This window comes from Molothrus ater, chromosome 5 (genome assembly GCF_012460135.2).
Source record: "Molothrus ater isolate BHLD 08-10-18 breed brown headed cowbird chromosome 5, BPBGC_Mater_1.1, whole genome shotgun sequence".
In the NCBI taxonomy this organism is placed as follows: Eukaryota; Metazoa; Chordata; class Aves; order Passeriformes; family Icteridae; genus Molothrus; species Molothrus ater.
In genome coordinates, this window is record NC_050482.2 from 23,063,253 (window position 1) to 23,078,409 (window position 15,157).

The 15,157-nt window shown below is 41.7% G+C and overlaps 1 protein-coding gene across 1 annotated transcript in view; it reads right to left on the reverse strand.

The window, feature by feature from the left end:
• The window catches only part of CPED1 (cadherin like and PC-esterase domain containing 1), a 143,795-nt gene extending 131,603 nt beyond the window's left edge, over positions 1–12,192 (reverse strand). Inside the window, exons 1-2 of the mRNA XM_054515002.1 lie at positions 12,095–12,192; positions 11,134–11,608 (exon numbers count right to left, since the gene is read on the reverse strand). Of these exons, the coding sequence (XP_054370977.1) occupies positions 11,134–11,385 (252 nt within the window). The 5' untranslated portion in view covers positions 11,386–11,608; positions 12,095–12,192. The remainder of the gene's footprint in view (positions 1–11,133; positions 11,609–12,094) is intronic.
• Between the last annotated feature and the right edge of the window lie 2,965 nt (positions 12,193–15,157).

Sequence of the window (15,157 nt, forward strand, 5' to 3'; positions counted from 1 at the left end):
TCAGTTCATCACACTTTTTCTTTGCTGCTCCTTCCTCCTCAGTGGGAGGACTCCTCACACTCCTCCCCTGCTTCAGTGTGGGGTGCCTCCCATTGGAGACAGTCCTTCATGAACTTCTCCAACATGAGTTCTTCCTACAGGCTTCAATTCTTCAAACTGTTCCAGCGTGGGGCTCTTCAAGTGGGCCCAGTCCTTCAGGAACAGACTGCTCCAGCATGGGTTCTCCATGGCCTGCTGATGGATCTTTACTCCACTGCAGACCTCTGTGGACTGCAGGGGACAGCCTGCCTCACCACGGTCTTCATCACATTCTAGAGGTAACTCTCTGCTCTGATGCCTGAAGCACTTCCTCCCCCTCTTCCTTCACTGACCTGGTGTCTGCAGAGTTACTCCACTCATATATCTTCACTCCTCTCTCTGGGTGGCACAATCACTTTTTTCCCCTTTTTAAATCTGTTATTCCAGAGTTGCTACCACCATCATTGATGGGATCAACCTTGGCCAGTGGCAGTTCTGTCTTGGAACCTGCTGGCACTGACTGTGTGGGACATGAGGGATGGGGAAGCTCCTGGCAGCTTCTCACAGAAGCCACCCTAGTAGCCCCCCCCTACCCAAAACCCTTGCTGTTCAAACCCCAATAAAATAAAGCATAAAAATAGGTTGCTCAATGTGGGAATAAAAACACCATTAAAAACCAAGACTTTGTTTTGGTGAAATATATTTATCTTTAGCATTGAAATGTACCAGCAGGGATTAAATTCAGGTCATTAAATTACTTCTGTGCAAGTTTGTGAATTTCAACCTGACAGTTGTCAGCAGTTTAAAAGTTAAGTTATTTCATAACTCCTAATTTTAGTAAGCTTATCACTGGAGATAGGAAGTACTACACAAACAAGTCACCACATTTTTTGCACAGTAGACTAGACTGAAAAGAGACAGATGCTTTTATACAAATAAATTTCATTCAAGATGTGTCCAGTTGTATAGGCCTGGGATCTAGTGCTAAAGTCACTCTGCTCAGCAGTGCATCCCCTGAGTGTGAGATGCAGCTTTACATTGTGCTTGGCTGAAGAGTAAGCTATTCTGCAGCAGTAAAGAGCACAAACTATTCCAGAGCCCTTTGCTTCTAACAGCAAATGTTCTTTTGCTTCAGAGCAGTCATTGCACATGGAAAGCGTCAGAATTATTGATGAAAGGACCCTGAAAAAATCTCAATACAACACTATCAGTCTTCCACATATACTTGCTAAATGTGCAACCCAAAGCTAGTTTAGAAACTGAGATATTCAAGTAAAGGCTGATCACTTGCTGGCCAGAGTAAGCACACATAGCAGAGGGTGAAGTCATCGGAACTGTGTTAGGTCACCTGTTTGACAGCGTTCCTGACATCCCAGAATTTTTAAAACAGCGTTCTCAGATGGCCCTTGCCCACCACAGCAATGTCACTCTTGTCCCCTTCTCCCTTTGCCCCTCCTTCCTCTCCTCTTATCTTCTCTATTTCCTGTTCCCTCGCAGCGCCAGCAGCTGCTGGCAGCCCTTCCTCTCCATTTCCCTCCCTCCCTGTTCCTAAATCCAGCCCTCGTCCCAGCCCCGCTCTTGTGCTCTCTCTCTTCTCTTCCAGGCATTCCAGCCAAACACTTCCTACTTTTTATTTCACTTGCATCGTGGAAGAAATCCAGAAGACAGAGACTCCTCTTGCTTTATTTTGCAAGAAAATTCCATTTTCCATCCCACGTGTGCTGCAGGGGTGAACTGAGGACACGTGGGGAGTACACAGGGGCTGCGGACCGGACAGTCTCTGCTCCAGTTCCATTTTTGCTGGCGATTCTGCCTTCTCCCGCTGCCGTCCGTCCCCGCGCCGCCTGGGCTGAGGGTCCTGCCTTGAATGTGGCGTCACTTTGTGTGCCCCCTCCTCGCTAACGATTCCTGGCACTTCTATTATGCCAGGAAAACACACCTTTCTGCATGGAAGCAAAGCCTCCCGCAGTGTCACCTCAAGTATTTTGTTTCAAACCTTAAGAGGTCCTGCCTCAAGCACCCAGCAATGGCTCCGTTCCCCTGAGGCCAGTACTCCAGGGCCAGCATCCCAGGGCTCTCCCACTGGCACATCTGCTGCAACAGGCCTTGCTGGGCCTCGGTGCCCTCTGGGCCCGAGGGACGAGGCACAGGGGACAGGGACCAACCAGCCCCGAGGGGTCCCCAGAGGCTCAGCCCGCCCGCCTGCAGCGGGATGTGCCGGGGAAGATCCCGCCTCAGCTTCAGCCTTGACGCGGAAGACATCTTCCTCAGGTCTCTGGGGAAGGGCTACAGTGTTGACAACGCTCAGGCAGTGGCAGTGGCAAATATTCAACAGAACACTGATAGCAGCATAGGAGAGGAAAAAAAAAAAAAAAAGAAAATGAAAAAGAGGAAGTTCAGGCAGTGGCAGTGACCTGGGTCATTTCCACAAAACACAAAGGCAATGGCCCGGAGCGGCTCCACGGGGCCCACACAGCCTCCGGCTCCCACAGGCGCCGTCCCCGGGCTGGGGGATCAGAGGGCTTCGACAGCCCTCACAGACAGAGCACAGCACCGGCTCCTCCGGGGGCTTTTCTTGGGACACTCCGGAGACACGCAAATGCCGCTGGGGCAGCTGCAGTCCGGAGCCTGCTGCCGCAGTGCTGGGAGGGACCGAGCAGGGACACACACCCACCTGGGCCCCAGCCCCCTGCCCACCGCCCGGGCGCTGGGTACCGGCACTGGGTACAGGCTCTGGGTATCGGTGCTGGGTACCGGGTACGGGCACTGGGTACCGGCGCTTTTATCCACTTTATGTGGTTCTAATGCTCCCGAAGAGCCACAACGGCGTGTGCCATAGAAGCAATTCAACAGCCTAAATTTAACAGCTTGACCTGATGTCTAATCTGGTACTATTTAATAATATGATGTATCTCCACACCTTTTAGGGTACTTGCTTGAGATCCATGCTTAGCGTTGCCAGATTTATTTTCTCTGCCCTGTCCTTTCATAGCTATTTGCAGTCCAGGTTATACATGCCACATGTCTTCTGTTGTTGCCAAGCCCGTGCAGTGTAGGGTGGGTTGTCAGCTACACAGAATTTTTTTTTAAAATCTGGCCAAGTGCATGCTTGTAGCAAATAATTCCATACTTTTTTCCAAAGCTTTATACAAGATGCCTTGCATTTCTGGACATGCTGATCTAGTTACTACTAGATGTTTTTCAGAATTTCCAATATTATACCAATAACAGTCATGTTTATATATTTAAAGAGTCTGCTGGCTTTCATAAAATGTTTCTCAATCACAAAAATGAGGTCTGGGCAGAGAGTTAGTACAAGAGAAGCAGCATACAATAGATGAAAATAAGCTGTTCACATATTTCCATGTTTTATGGTTCTGATTTTTTTGGCATTCCTATGATTTTAATGCACAGCAGACTCAAACACACACAAAAAAATGGATGCATAACATTTTAAAAATTTGAGAATAAGGTAAACGGTCAAATGTTCCCATGTCCCAACAATTTTTTTAGCTCTTCCTCAGTTTGAAGACTCAGACTATTTGTTAGGAGGTCAGTTTATTACAGATTCAACATATCCTACGTGAAAGGGATTGGTAAGAACATCTGCAGCCCATGTCATACCTAGAAAATGGTGTGTTTGTCTCCACAGAAATTAATGAGGCTTTACAGCAAGGCTGAGATTTCCCATGTGATTTTGGATGAGACCTATGTCAGCTTTGACATGATATATGTGCTCTTACAGCTTGCAAAATATTGCACTTAGCTGAGTCACTGACCTCATTTTAGGGCAATTGGCTGTTACACAGATGATCCACAGCCTTTTAACAACTGGTCCAAACAAACCAGAATGGGCTGTAAAGTAAATTTAAAAAAATGCATAAAAATGAATTTTGTAGTTTTGTTTTCACTTTACTGAATAACATGAAAAACACAAAAGAAAACAAATTGAGCTCCATTAAAATTTATTAAAGATCTTTTTTAAATTGTATCAAATGTATACTCCTTTGATGTCTTAACAAACAAGATAAAAGGCCCCGTTTATATAATATAAAAGCTGAAGAATTATGTATACATCCTTTTGGAACTGAAAATAGACATCCATTTTCAGAGTTACAATTCTTAGTTCAGTGTGTCTGCAACTTCCAGGGAGCTGTGAAGTTCTCTATTAAAAAGAAAATGTTTTGACATTTCCCTTGAAACTGGTATATCCAATTCTAGGTTATTAATGTATAAGGATATAATTGATTCTACTAGTCTCTGAAGCTTTCCTCTACTGTACAGAATTTCTGGGTTGTTCCAAAAATCTAGAATTTGGTCAGTAACTGAATCTTATGATGTATAATTACTGTTTTTGTTTTGGCCAAGAAGAAAATAGCGAAGATATTTCAAGTTGAAGAGAGCAAAACAGTTCCTTGGCAGCTCTTTCAAATTCCAAGAATATTACATAATTCCATAAATATTGATGAATTGTCTATGCCTGGAAAAGAAGCAAATATACAGTTTGAACTGTTGCCACATGCTATTGCCATAGAATTTCACTGACCATCACTTCAACTGCAGAAACAAAATTCTCTATCCTAACATAATGGCCCTACTCATGTCAGCCTAAGCTTCTCTCAGGAAAGAACTCAAAAACTCTGAATCATCTTTTCAGCTACCCAGTTCTGGTGTCATTAGTCCCACATCAGCTTGTGTGGATTACAAGCAGCCACTTTTCACAGTGAGCTAGCCAAGACTGTCAGAGACTTGGTCCAGTAGCTTCAAATAACTTGACTGCAGCTTACTTTAACCCCACTTCTTCCTGCAGGTACTGAGCAGGTGCAAAAGAGGTGTACGAGCCACTGTGCAAACCAAAAGGCCTTTGCATGAAAGCAGAGTGCAACAAAAATACCACAAAGGAAAACCGGCCTTATAAAAACAAGGCCAGCACCATTAGCAATATTCACAGGCAGTGAACAGCCTAAATTCCCATTTAACTAGCAAAGGAAGTCAGCATCTACTTTTGCTACTAAATACCACCTAGCAGAACAACATTACAAAAAATACATGAATGGCACTCCAGAAAATACTGCACTATTATTGAACAGCATCAATAAGAAGAGTGATAATAAAAACTTAGCATGTGGTTCTAATGCCCCAAGCCACTCATTTATGGGACTATGCAGATGTTTAAGATGTTTATTAGCTCCAAATGTGACTTCTAAATTCCTTTTTGTGTTTGCATAGGAGTTCATAGAAATAGTAAGTTGATCATACTACCATTATATTTAAAAGTGTGCATAGCTGCTGTATCAAGAAGTAAGACAGAAGTTAATTTCCTGTTTCACTTTCTGGAGGATATTCAAATGAGTTCGCATTATGTTCCATTGAATTTCCTAATCAGAAAGGACTGGGTTGTAGAATGAAATGGCTGGAATGTAATTCTGCTTTGGATTGTTTGTTGGATAAATACAGAACAAGCAATTAGATTATTGGCATTACTTTGATGGCTGTCTTCTGATGATATTATAAATCCAAGAGCAACACTGGAGTTATTTGCACAGTCATCACCGACACTCTGAGCAGTAAGTGCAGAGCTATTTTATCAAAATGCTTTTTGCTTTATGCCTGCATGTAGTACATGGTACCAACAGCCCTGTCTTGAGAACAGACAATGGAGCCAATCCTACCACTTACCAAAACACCTCATTTTGGAGGAAGTTGCAGCAAAGTATTGGAGTGAGATTCTGCCTCCATTTGCTCCTCATGTGTCCTTCTCAAAGTTCCCTTCCTGCAAAGCCTCCACCCTGCCCCGTTTTTCCTGACTGCTACCACAATAGCCTTGCCCTTTATCATCAGAATATCTCTAGCTATCTGCTCAGTAAAAATAGTTGTTTCCTTAGTGCCATTTCATTTTACATTATAAAAGGGGAAAACAAATGTCCTGCATTCATAGGGGCACTGTGAATGTGGTATCATTCCAAGGAGATCAGTCATACCATACCCTCCTATGTTGATTGCTTTCTAGTTGCAACAGGTTTCATACTAGCAAAGTTCTTTGTTATTTTCTGAAAAGTTCTCATTCCCTACTTATTCTACAAAATAGCTTTTAAGTTAAATTTATTTAAAAATGTATCAAACCTTGAAAGTGGATCAAACCCTATTATGCATAATGCAATCTTTTCTATTCAGATCTCTCACCACACTCCATTCTGCATAATAGCAAAAATCATCTTTTCTCATTCTATCATCTAGCTTCAATTCTCCTTTTTCAGATATTTACATTTCAAAAGTTCTCATTAGCTTTGTCTTCTCTTATTTCCACTTCCATTCTCATCTCCCTTTCTCTTCCCTTGCACAAATTCAACCATCTCTGTACTCAATCTGTTCTGTACTTTCTGAGGTTACTGTTACTTCGCAGCTGTAGTTCCCTACTCTCCTCCATCTGCTTCCTCTCTCTTCTTCCATAACAGACTCAGCTCCTATCTCCTTTGTTGCCTGCTTATTCTGTCTGGAGCGGGCATATTCCATTAAAAAAAAAACAATAGAAAAGGAGATGTGTCTTTAGAGGATGAAATTCACTAGAATTGTTTTTAATGTCTGCATTACTTCATGATGAATTTTGCATTAGACACAGTCTGATTTCCATTGACTGTGAAGTCCAGCTTTTTGCCTCTGACAGAGTGGAGCACTCATGTAAAGAGAGGGTAATTCCACTCTGGGTGTCCAATGTTCTAATGTTCTAGTAACATTTTCTCAGCTTTTCAGTAATTTCACTGTTAATTTTCAAATATAGATGCTTGGCCCAGTAACCTATGCAAGATGTTCAACTGGATCTTCCTCTAGATGTTGGTTAAGACTAAACCATGATGTTTCCCTTTTTTTCCCCTTCTTTTTCTACACAGTATCTTTCAGATATGGCCACATCAGACTATCATTATCTTGAATCTTTCATACTGTCCACTCCTAGGAAATGATATCCTATCCTGTTTGTTCAAAATGAAGCCATAAAAAGCCTTTTCTTATCCTTGCTGTTTCCTCACTTCAGTATAGCTCCTCTTTGAGATATGTCTTTTACACAAAACATAAGTTGCAGGTTCAGGGCCTTGAAAGGAAGGCAGCTTTTTTTTTACACACCTGTGGTATTTAATTAATTTGGATGCCAGCCTAACCCACTCATCAAGTTCTCACATAATCAGCTGTGTATCTTCTCTGTTTTCTTGTTCTCAGCTGGCCTAAATAGCCAGGGGATATGAAGCAAAAGTCTGGTGAGTATCCATGAAATAATCTCCTTCAGAACCCAGTTTAAAATGGGAATTTTTTTGTTTGTTTGTTTTTTTGTTTAAATACATTCACAATGGCTGGAAAGCTAGTATGCCCAAAAAAGTGCCTATCACAGGAGTAATAACTATAAAAGGTGATTAATAATTTCCTCCTCCTTTTTCTCCATCTGTGGAAGAAATAAGGAAAAGAAAGAATCTTGCTTTCCAGGACCAAGCAGAAATTCCCATTGTCAGTATGGTGAACCAGGCTCACAATTTGAGCCAGGATGTGAAGCTTAATGGCTTGAGAATTGGACCTTTTAAGAAAAAAAGGAAAAGTGTTTTTGGGTCTTCTCTGACTGGAAAGGCAACTCAACACCAGGTATCTGCCCTCCTAAAAGCAGAACACTCTAAATTCCTTCTACCTAGCAGAGGTACACCATCTACCTGGGCAAAATTACTTGTGTGCAGAGACATCTAAATTGCCTCTGGCTGAATTAATTCTGTGAGTGGAAGCACAGCTTAACAAGATAATTAGCTCTTCTCAAAACTGGCCAAGAAGCAGAGTTAAATTACTTAAGATAAGTGTAACAGTATTAGAGCTGGCTGGCTGGTACCAAAAGTATTTCTGGCACAATACAGTGCCAGGAAAACCACACAGAGGGCTTGTATGGGGTTTTTTGTTATTGTTGTTTTTGATAGCTATTCAAGTTTTGATGCTACAGCACCAGCTCTTCTCCCTACTATATATATTCACAAATATTTCATCATTCCTGCCCTGCTAAACCTGCAGACAGCTTTCTGCTGGATGTGATATCACTCTCTACTGCCTTTAATGCTGGAGAATCAGAAATAAGCCTTCTATTTTTCATGCTTAAGATATTAACATTTAATTTTGTACTAGAAAATGTTGACCTCTGTTTCTGTGAATTTAAAGCTTCAGGACAAGATCTCAGTCAGCTTTTAAAACTATGTGATACCAGAGAGAGGAGTACTATGAGCTCTGCCTGGTTTTCCTGGCTATGAATGAAATCTGCATTTTTGCAATTTTAAAAAGACAGCTTTGCATTATGTGCCCAACAGGAAGGGCTCCATCTCAGAGCATCCTGGATGACACATTTACAGATGTAATTGACCATGTCCATCCCCATGCTTCTTCCATACTTGTCTGTAACTCTCCAAAATGAGGTGAAAGTTGATATCAGAAATCATCAGATATCAGAAACTGGCAAAGCTGGACTTTTGCTAAGATCTCTTCCTTTGCTTCCAACATATGGCTCATACAAGATGCCAGGGTTTTTTTGTTTGGTTTTGTGGGGGATTTTTGAGGCACTTAGTTCTATGCATACTCTGAATGAAGAAATTATTACATTTTGGAAGGGCATTTTTCCCCTGTAATAGCAATCAGAACCAAATTCTCACAACAGGTTCACAGTACCGGATGTTTTTATGAAGGAAGCAAGAACAGAACCAGCCCCTACACAGAAGAGAATCTACAGTGTGACATGCTATCACTCAAAACCCCTAAACACTTTGTGCTACCTAAAAAATACTATCTCCAGCAGGGTCTTATTTTCCTTAAAATTTATTAATGAACTTTGATTTCATAAGACATGCTGCAGTGTTTGCTTTAAGTCACTGTTTAACTGTGTAATAGATTCTTTTTAATGCATTTAAATTTTCTTGCTGGACTATTTACTGAATAAGAATAATTGTATGAATAAGAATAACATGTATGAATAGTTAATTACAGACGTGAATAACTATATTTTAAAGTATTTTTCCAGGTTCACACATGAAGATTTTAACCAGAGCTTTAATGAAAAGTTGTTTCCAAACTAGCTCCAGTCAGTGGGCACGTGACTGTAAAATAAAACAGTGTAAAGTTTCAGCAGTGACATCTGTCTTAGATGTTACTGAGTGCCCAATAAAATCAAGCCAGATAACAGTTCAGCTATTTGAATAAGCAGTGGATGAAAACACACAGCTCAAGAACACACTTTCAAAGCAAAGTGGTAGAGATTTTTGGTGAGGTTTGTCTTTTCTGTTCTCTGAGATTATTATTAAGCCCACACAACCAGCAGAGAAAGTTGGGAAACAGAGAGCAACTTAGAGCAACATCCCAACATGTGCAAGACATTTTGTTCATCATGCTCTAGAGGAAAAAATTCAAGACAAACAGGGAGCCAGCTATGGGTGGTCTCAAGAACTTGAAAAGGAATGTGTTAAGGTAGCACGGCCCTGGAAAACATATCTGTAAGGGTTAATATAAACACATCTGTACTACAGGTCCAGCATGTGCATGTCATAGTCACATTCAACCACTTATGCTGGAGAGGAGTAAATACAGCATGTTGTAAAAACAAAAGCTTTCTTCTCATTTCAATTGGCCAGCACACCAAGTTGGATGTCAATCTGTATTTTTTCTCAGGCAATTTGCAGAAGAGGACACTATAGAGATTTTCAGCCAAGCAGCATACTACCAAATACTTTGCCATTATTTCACCAATTCTTGCAGACATTGAGTACTCCAAGGTATGAAATGTTCTTTGCCATTACAACAGCAATGAGTAAAAAGGAATGGACTGTTTCTATAGATGTAACACAATGCAACCCACATGTCAGCTGTGCTTATTTCCATTTAAGTTGTAATTATTTATGCCATACTGCAGATCAGATCTGAATCTGGGTACCTAGTGTACTAAAAGGTCATTAAAATATAAAATTATGACAAATGCAGCATGTGCTGTAAGAAAAACACCCAGTATTTTAAGAGTTAAGGTTAAAGAGCTCATGCCACAGTTATTCCCCATATCTGTTTTTGATTGTTGCAAAAGATGCACTTTACAGCTGCTCTCCTAAAATCAATATTGCTGACCTTTTAGACTATGAACTCTGTCTAATCAAAGAAGCAGCCTGGTACTTTTTTTTAAATTTTTTTTTATATTTGAACTGCTTTATGTGGGTGCTGTCCATAATTTGTGAGGTCACAAATCTTTTACAATTCTGCTGAAGTTCTATAGAAAACGTTAGCATAATTATAATTTCAACGTGTGCTATCTGCTGCACTGTTAGCAGCTCCTCTATAGGACTGAAGGAAACCTGAAACATTTGTGCTAGTGCTGATCACAGATTCCAGAGTAAAAATAACTACCTCAGTCTGGAGACCATTTAACAAACTACATTTTCCAACAAAAATAACAGTGTCTCCATTTGTTAGGTTTTAACACCTATCCTAGGAACCCTATACAAAATAAACATGAAGTCAGGTGACCTATGAACAAAGTAAAATTTGTGGGACAGAGATTCCAAAGTATACAGTGTGATTTGAAAATATTTTTTTTTATTTCTCAAATGCAGTTTTGCATTTGAGATGCTGAATTTAACTTTTATTTCTCAAATGCAGTTAAATTCAGCTTCTCAGAAGAATCCCAGTAAAGTTCAGAGCTGACAAGCAGATAACTTTAATACAGGGCAGCTGCAGTCCCTGTGCCAATTAACAGCCTCAGTCACTTCCACGAAACCCCACTGGCTCCTGATTTACGTGCCTGTACTGTAAAGCCTCTAAACCAATTCCCAAAGCCAAAATAAAGCATGGTCTGTGCAGCAAACTGAAATCTTCTTGGAGTCACAGAGCAATGCCACATTTCAGTTGAAGATTTCAGGATTCCTGTGTTAATAACAGCAGACTGAGCTGGTAATGGGAATGTGCTTGTGCATATGCTGCTGTCATTAGATCACCCATTTGTTTGTATACAGATCCCAGACTTCCAAGCTTCAGCTAATTTTAGCTGGACTCAGATGATCCTGCCAGACTTGCTATCCCTTGCTTTGCTAATTATTGCTCAGCACTCTGCCCCAGCTGACTTACCTTTTTCACTGTCTCTGAAGTGCTGCCAGGGAGGAAGCAGTGAATGGTGCTTGGGGAGACCTCCTTGTATCTTCCTCGCTGTGTTTTAACCAGTTTGTTGGGTGCAATCCCATTAACAACTGCCGAAAGGATGCTGCTGGTCATGAGAGGAGTCAGGGTCTGGCAGAACAGACAGAGGGCCACCACTAAGGCCAGAAGGAAGGGACGAGGGCGACAAAGCCTGCGGCATCTGGGGACTTGCCCACACACCATGGCCTCTTTGCCCACCTCACTCTGCCCTTTGCCACATTGCCGATGCAGTCCAAGCAGCCACGTCTTGCCAGGGTAAAAAACGTCAGAGGCACACTTTACCCAAAACTAGTATGAATTTTCCCATTTCTGCTGCTGAGCGTTTTCCTGGTGCCAGGCAAGAAGTCACAAGTTCCAGAGAAGCAGAGGTTTGGGGAAAACCTTCCCATGGAGTTACTGGAACAACCTGTGGAAAAACAGCAAGTGAGCAGCAGCAAACAGCAGCACACCATGGGGCATCCTGCAAGGAGCTGTGGAGAGCTCTTGCACACCATGCTCTCAGGAAAACAAACCTGCCAGCAGACAGGTGAGGAGCAGAAATCTTCACCCCCTTTGCAAAAGGAACTACTTACTCAGCCAGACAATAATATTCAAGAAAGCAAAAGGTTAAAGCTTAACATGTCCTGTCCACAGCTGAAAAAAGTAAGAGAGTGTACCAACTTTGTGAACAATCGTTTGCTGTTTTTTCTCTCTTGCATTCTCAATTCCCACTTTGTTTTTACAGTTTCCTTCGTTCCAGTCCTTTTAAATTTCCTTCTTCCTGTTAGAAGGCACAGCTTTCTCTCTAAAAGTGATAATTTATCTGAAAACTGACAGACTATGAAGATTTTAATTTGCATTTGTTTTGTCCAGATTGCAAGTTCAAAGTTAGGTTTACTTACTTGGTTCTTACCCTGTTTGAAGTTTTCCGTTCTCCTCTAATGGGCTGCTGATTAAAACCACTTGGAACAACCCTGGCTCATGATCCCAGCTCGTCTCACACACTCAGGAGGCAGGCACACGCACATAACACACACCATCTGAAGCCAGTTGGACCACAGACTTCATATAAATAAGGGCTGGACTGCTCAGAGGGTGGAGCTAAACTGGCTCTGCTCGGAGCAGGCACAGGATTTGGAGACACAGCCTGAAGTCTGGATGGGGAAGGAGAGGTGTCCTTGCTCACGCTGCATGCCTTGAAGCCACCATCACTGTAATTTTTAGAAAACTGCTGTTACAGTGATTAGCCTAATTGAAACAACATTAATACCTTTCAGGGAGAAGCACCTGCAGTATTTTAATCCAGATTAACAAAAAATGTTGTAAACTAAGAAGATTTACTTGGACATAAGCATTGCTGACAAAGCAGTTGTCAGTAATTTTCCATAGTAGATATAATATCTCATAGCAGAATATAAATAAAACTTCTTGCTGATGTAAAATAGGGAGAGAAAGGAGGGTGGACAAAAATACTCTGATGAAAGCACTTAGTATCTAAGCCAGAGAAGGTCTTAGTTACTACTTCCCCCTACTGACACAGGGACGAGACAGATGGGAACAGTTCACAAACTCTGTTATATTTATAGACCAGAACCTCTAATATAATCAAGTTATTTTAGCTAAAAATATCTGTTTATAAGTAATCTATTTTATCATCCATACTTAGTTAACAATTTTTGAAAAGACAGTTCTTCCTACACTGCCTCATATATAAGAAATTAATGTTGTTACAATAACTTTGAGCCAAGCTACACAGTTTGGCAGCTGCAGCAGCACTACCACATTAGAGGCCTATAAACAGCAAGGAAGGGTAGACTATATATTTTTTTAAGCACTGATTTTTATTCAGCTTTAAAATTCCTTCCCCCCCCCCCCCCAACAAAACCTATCAGTTTGCAGAAAAAGAAAAATGCCATCAAAGTGATTGAATACCTCATGCAGGACCTCAGTGGTCACACACACTGCATTTTAGTTTTATGTCTGGGATTGTAGTTGCCTAAATTAGACTCCTGGGTTATCCTGAGCAAGAAGAGACTACTCCAGTTGCCTGTACCCTACTGTGATAGATGCTTATAAGCCACAGAGGAGCTCCCATCTTTCCTCTCTGGAGACATTCTCTTGTGCTCCCTCCTTCCCAGCATACCAGTTCACATCCTCAGCTGCTCCACTCAGCCTGTGCTGCAAAACCTCTAGCAAGCCAACAAACCTGGCTAGAGCACATCAGAAAACCATGGTATTCCCTGCAGCTGTCTGTGGGGTAGGTCTCTTCCATCCAATAGAGAGGGATACTCAGGGAGCTGATACACTCAAAGGAGGATTGCAGAGACACTACTGCCAGCCTACCTGGGAGCCACAATGACTCCATCAACAGAAGAGGAGACTTGCTTTACTGTTCTAAGGTATTGTCCTACAGATTTTGGCATGCCCTGATTTCTGGGCCCACAACCACCAGCTGCGTGGGTGGCATTTGCATGGTTGTCAACTTCTCTCAGATTCTTAGTGAGATTCCATGTTAGTCAGAGCTTTATGGGCTATTCCTAGAAGACTTGATAAAAACCATTTTATAGACATTTGGCTTAATGATTGCTTCATAATGTGGAGTTCATACCTCCTTGGAGAATTCCACACTAGAATAAAGTAACCTTCTCTGTCCCCACCCCTGGCTCCCTCAGTTACCTTCAGCACAGCAAGTAACTGTGCTCTCCCTCCAGCCCAACATCCTGCTCCCCTTTCAGGTATTTAAGTGGAGTCTTTATCCTCGCATTTTGCCCAATGTCTCCAAGTCAATTCATCCTTCCTGCAACCCCAAAACCATTCATGGGTCCCAAGACTTCAGGACAAGCAGGAGACAGATGAAGGAATTATCAGCAGGGAGCAGGGGGATCACTCTACCTCCTGTATATTCCTGGGAATAAGCCTTTTATCCATCTGCTTTCCCCAGATGTTCTGAGGAGTGAGCTGGATTTTCCTCTATAACTTGTGCTTTCTTTCCATGACAATAGCATGTAATGCTCATTTCTTAGGATGTAAATACTTTCCTCAGTCACAGTTTGAATGCAATGGACACCATTCCTGTTATCTTTTGAATCAGGATCCCATTACATTTCTGGGCTTACATGTCTACTGACTTTCCTGGCCCCATTCTGGCACTTCAGAAATTAAGTCAGGAGTATTGCATATGGGGACTACTTCCCTTGACATTAACAAGTCATTTAGGAAAAGGATATAAGTGGATAAAGTGTCAGGCCTCCTGGGGCTCAAATTCACAAGAAAGATTCTTTAGTATCTAATATTCAAATAACTGTTGGTGAGATCAGAACTATCCAGCTAAGTATTTATATTCATAGGTATATGTGTGTATTTCAGAATTTCTAGCAGAAAGGTAAAAATCTCTTTCTGAAATACAAAACAAACTTAGTATTGACTTCCTGTTTGAGATTCCCTGACCTGTTACTTCCAGTGGCTGCTCCCATTGCATGGATTAAGGGCTCTCTAGTCTGTTTACCTCTTCCGATTTCTGCCTCTCACTCAGGACTTCTTGCCTGGCTGCTCCCTACAGCAGCCAACTACTGTCCTGCTCAGCATGAGGCAAGGTTGTACCAAAACCAGCAAGCCATGACTGTCAAAAGTGATCTCCAGTGCTTGCAGACAGAATCCCAGTTCTGAAAAGAAAAGGTGAGAGGAAAGTCGCAAGACTTGCTAAAAATTCCCAGGGACTGGGATTTGAGAGGACTTAGCCAAGGTGCCATGCAGGCATGTAATGTTCACTGTTCATCATCTCACTGGGCTTTTAAGCAATTTGGCTCATACACACACAGCTTCCATTTTACATGAGTCTCCATGTTTGTTCAGTGGTGAAAGCTACTGACCACTGAAAAATTATTTCCATGATCTAAACAGTAACCTGGAAACATAATTGCCAGGAGCAAGGAGAAAATATTAGGCACAGAAAGTTAACAGGAGTTTAAGGTCAGCT